The sequence below is a fragment of the Cystoisospora suis genome, assembly GCF_002600585.1.
Source record: "Cystoisospora suis strain Wien I chromosome Unknown contig_3556, whole genome shotgun sequence".
NCBI classification, from domain to species: Eukaryota; Apicomplexa; class Conoidasida; order Eucoccidiorida; family Sarcocystidae; genus Cystoisospora; species Cystoisospora suis.
In genome coordinates this window covers 5,666-9,477 of record NW_027156351.1, presented here as the reverse complement: position 1 = coordinate 9,477, position 3,812 = coordinate 5,666, and the positions used below count along the sequence as shown (strand labels likewise).

At 49.4% G+C, this 3,812-nt stretch overlaps 1 protein-coding gene across 1 annotated transcript; it reads right to left on the bottom strand.

The window, feature by feature from the left end:
- Window positions 1-968: 968 nt before the first annotated feature.
- Window positions 969-3,310, bottom strand: CSUI_006903 (uncharacterized protein). The gene is made up of 5 exons (XM_068067053.1): window positions 2,975-3,310; window positions 2,610-2,675; window positions 2,283-2,432; window positions 2,123-2,170; window positions 969-1,940 (listed from the first exon to the last, which is right to left on the bottom strand). Exons 1-5 carry the CDS (start codon window positions 3,237-3,239, stop codon window positions 1,495-1,497), a joined length of 975 nt encoding a protein of 324 aa, XP_067920972.1. The 5' UTR covers window positions 3,240-3,310; the 3' UTR covers window positions 969-1,494.
- Between the last annotated feature and the right edge of the window lie 502 nt (window positions 3,311-3,812).

Here is a 3,812-nt window from a genome sequence, read left to right as displayed (position 1 = left end):
AGTCAAAGCGCGGGCGTTACACATCACGTATCCGAAAAGTATTCGGATAGTCATCTTTTCCAGCCTGATGCGTATACGCATGAAATCACAACGTTCTCTTGAGATGGTGCACCATCATATTTCTTGTATGGATCAGTCCTTTCGTACAGATCATGAACACCGGGCAACAGTAGTCGCTGTAGGGCAGAAATCTGCTTCCTATCCTATTTACGGCACTAATTGCATGTTAATAGTCTCTCCGTTCTCCCAGTACACCGCAGGTCACCATCATCATAGATAACCGGGCGCGGAGGAAAGCGTTTCTCCTGCATCTTGAATATATCGTGTACACGGGAAGACCTAATAATCCTTAGTAAATTCCCTTCCGAGGGAAAGGGCAAACAGAAGCCTTAGAAAGCGAGCTCGCGGAGCTGAGACTGAGAGAGAAGGGATGCCTGCAGGACATCGGCTTCTGTCAGCTTTTGTCGCTCTATCCGAGATTTTACATCATTTGTACTTTATTAGCAAATTCAAAAGACCAGCTGCTCCTCGTTGCCAGCCACAAGGTTTCTGCCGGCACAGAGACCCACCGATCTATTCACCCACGACGGCGTACCGAAAACTTTGCGGACTAACCAAACCTCAGCCTACACGGGGTGGCCCTGAGTCGAGTGTAGGTTCTAGCGATGTCACAGTGCTCTGGCCACAACGCCGCGTCATTTGTCTTGACCTGGGAGTGCGAACCTCAGCCCCGCATATAGTGGCCTTCCTCACTACAGGCGGCTAATCTTCCATAACGCTGGTTCTTCAGGGAAGTTAAGGAAAGTAATTTTCTCCAGTGGCGTTTCAGCGCAACTGCTATCCGAGCTACACGAAGCCATTCAAAATGATTTTCGAGCAGTCAGGTATCAATACACCGTACTACTGTTGGCACTGCCCCGCACTCAAGTGAACGCCCAGGAGGAAAGTACACCGTCACTAGGGTCACGAAAGTAAAGGTGGCTCTGCATCACCTTTCTTATACAGAAATTACACAGCGGATACGAGAAAGCATGTGGGAATGCGGCTCTTTCGTGCCAGATTAAGGTGCCGCAGACAACCGCTGAATGTACACGGGGACTTAATTACAGTGCTTGCAATGGAATAGGAGAGGAGAATACCGTCTCCTCTTCAATTAGATACAAGATAGCACTCCATCGAACCATAAAAAAAAAATCGGAAAAACGATCGAAACACACGAGTCATGCGCCCATATGCGACTTTATTGCAGTTCACATGTCGCAATTGGCGCATGTACCAACCTTCCTGCTGCTCTGCTGGATGCCTGGAAAGCCTTCATAGCATCAAACATGGTCGCGTTTCCCTCCTTAGTGGATGTGACGGCCTCGATTATTAGGACTCCAATTACGAGGACGGCCCTAGTGCGCCCGTGCCATAGCCTCGTTGAACACATGACAAGGTGAATGAACTATCATCACCTGTCATTCTCAAATTCCTTCTTTTGTCTGTTTTTCCTTACAACCTTGTGGGGCCATGAGTGAGAGACTTTTTACCGCCTTTCGGCGATTCGGCACCTTCGTGCTTTCGTTTCGGGGCTTTGGCGTCACCTGCCGGTTTGTGGCCTTTACCTTCATGCCCTGATGCGTGACCTTTACCGTCATCCTTGGATGAGTGACCTTTACTGTCGTCCTTGGACGAGTGAGCTTTACTGTCATCCTTTGATGTGTGGGCTCCTGCTTCCTTATGGTGATGAGGATGGCCGCCGTGCGTGTGGTCGTGCAGCCAGTACTTGTAACCGAGCTGTTCTGGATGTTCCTTTAAGTGGTGGTAAAACAGTTTCTTCATCATCCCCAGGGTAAAAGCCTGAGCTTTACGTGTTTTGCCTTTTATAAATGCAAAATGTTCATCCATTTTCTTCTTCGTTTCCTCGCTCGCTGTGACCAGCCATGCAGGGGGGGCCACTGTAAAACAATCATATGGAGAACGCACACATAAAAATATATATATATGCCGTTACGGCAGCGTACTTACTGAACTCGTACTAAACACCTATTTACCATGTCGTCTATATGATCCTGAATCTCAGACCAAGACCTTTGAGCACGGGAGCCCTTTCTGAGACTAATAATAATATCTCTCTTACCATCCCAAGCTGCGACTTGTTCATCGGTTAGCGTCAAAGCGACCAGAGCTGAAAGAGAATGGATGCATACAAGCAAAACCGAGAAAAAAAAGATGTAGGAAGACTAGGGCTACTACAGCTAGAGGTATGCGGCACGCACACGAGCATACATTCTCCTTACCCGGGTGTTTCTCGGTCAGTTCCATGAAGATTCTACGAACCTTGTCGTAAGTTCTTGTGTCCGGCATAAATTCAAGCTTATGAATATAGTGTACTACTTTCTCTTTGACATCCTTCGCCTCGTCCTGAACGAGCCAGACGGGCAGCTCGGCTGAGAGGCACACACACACAGAAAGTCACAGAAAACGGAGGAGAAAAAGGTGAAGACAGCAGTAAGAGACAAGTTTCTTCTCCAAGCCGAGAAGAGCTCGTGGCTCTACGAAAAACATATACAACTCTTGAACCAGGTAGATGCATATGAGGGACTGCTGGCAAAGAAGTGACCTACCTCCCCAAGACTGAATCTCCTTGTCAGACGGCGGAGTAACCTTGAAGCGATGTGGATCCTCGTGGCCTTAAGGAAGGAAAAAGAAACAGAACATACAGATGACATACGGTCCCTGCACCATGAGAGCAAAATATGCATACTCCGACCATCACAGAGATAGCACTAAAGAGATAGATCGATCTCAATCAACACCCGCACGGTCGGACGCCACTAGTACTACTAGCGGATTTAAGGTGAATTCTGTCTGTACTCAAAACGCTGACGCGCAGCCGTCTGTGCATCGTGACGGGTTCAGAAGCAGTGAGAAAGAACAGCAGAACCCGAGGACAGAGACGTGCCATTTAACACGTCACGGGTGGACTTACTTCCTCCCTCTGCAAAGGCGTACGGTGACACCTCAGGAAGTTGATCCTCGGAGTCACTCCCGTCAACCTCGAAATCAAAATCGGTCTCGTCATCGAGTATGGATTCACCAGGAAGAGCAAAATCCTCTTCAGTCAGGCTATGCTGACGGGCCTGTGGAGCTAAACACGAGACACCGGAGATATCAGCAAGACACCACCAGAGAACTGCAAGGATGGTGATAGAAAAAACCGCCATAGCGGAAGTGGAACTGGATTTCCTCTGCATCCTGGACAATCCGAAGTCCAAAAAGAGTCATCCAAGTCGAAAAAAGAAACTTGGAAAGTGTTTTGCGTCCTTAGTGTGACGACGCAGCGCCTAGACGTCACCGTCTACCCCCGTTATGGCGTTGGAGGCTGCGCGCGCCTGGCGAGCGAAGTCGACCCGACCCGCAGGGCCCGGAGCTTGGAAACTAGCCATGTAGCCAGCCGTAGACGGCGGGTCTCACCCTAGCTGTACAACTAGCACTGGTGCCGAGTTGGGGCTCTGGGTGGTGGAACTGCAGTACCATTCATTCCTAGACTGGCTCTCGAAAAGAGAAACTCGTAGTTGCTGGGGGGGTTTAGGGTCTTTGGACATGCACCGGACAGGCTCTGCTGAGTTGGTTTGTCGCGACGGAAGGAGCGGGGCCGAAGGCAATTCGACTCTGCCTCGGAAAGACATTGAGGGCGATAGCCGAGCACTCTAACCTACTATTCATTTCAACTACGCCGGACTGGTAGATATACTCACTAGGGAGTCTTGATACATTGCCGACAAATGCTTCCCTGTTGCTCAGTGGTGACACATACACCCTCAGTT

Excerpts from the sequence above, each read along its gene's own strand:
- CSUI_006903 (XM_068067053.1), bottom strand. The coding sequence starts at position 3,239 with ATGCAGAGGAAATCCAGTTCCACTTCCGCTATGGCGGTTTTTTCTATC. Across the intron at positions 2,676-2,974 it reads CGCCTTTGCAGAGGGAGGAA|GCCACGAGGATCCACATCGC; the intron begins GTAAGTCCACCC and ends TCCTTCCTTAAG. Across the intron at positions 2,433-2,609 it reads GGAGATTCAGTCTTGGGGAG|CCGAGCTGCCCGTCTGGCTC; the intron begins GTAGGTCACTTC and ends TGTGCCTCTCAG.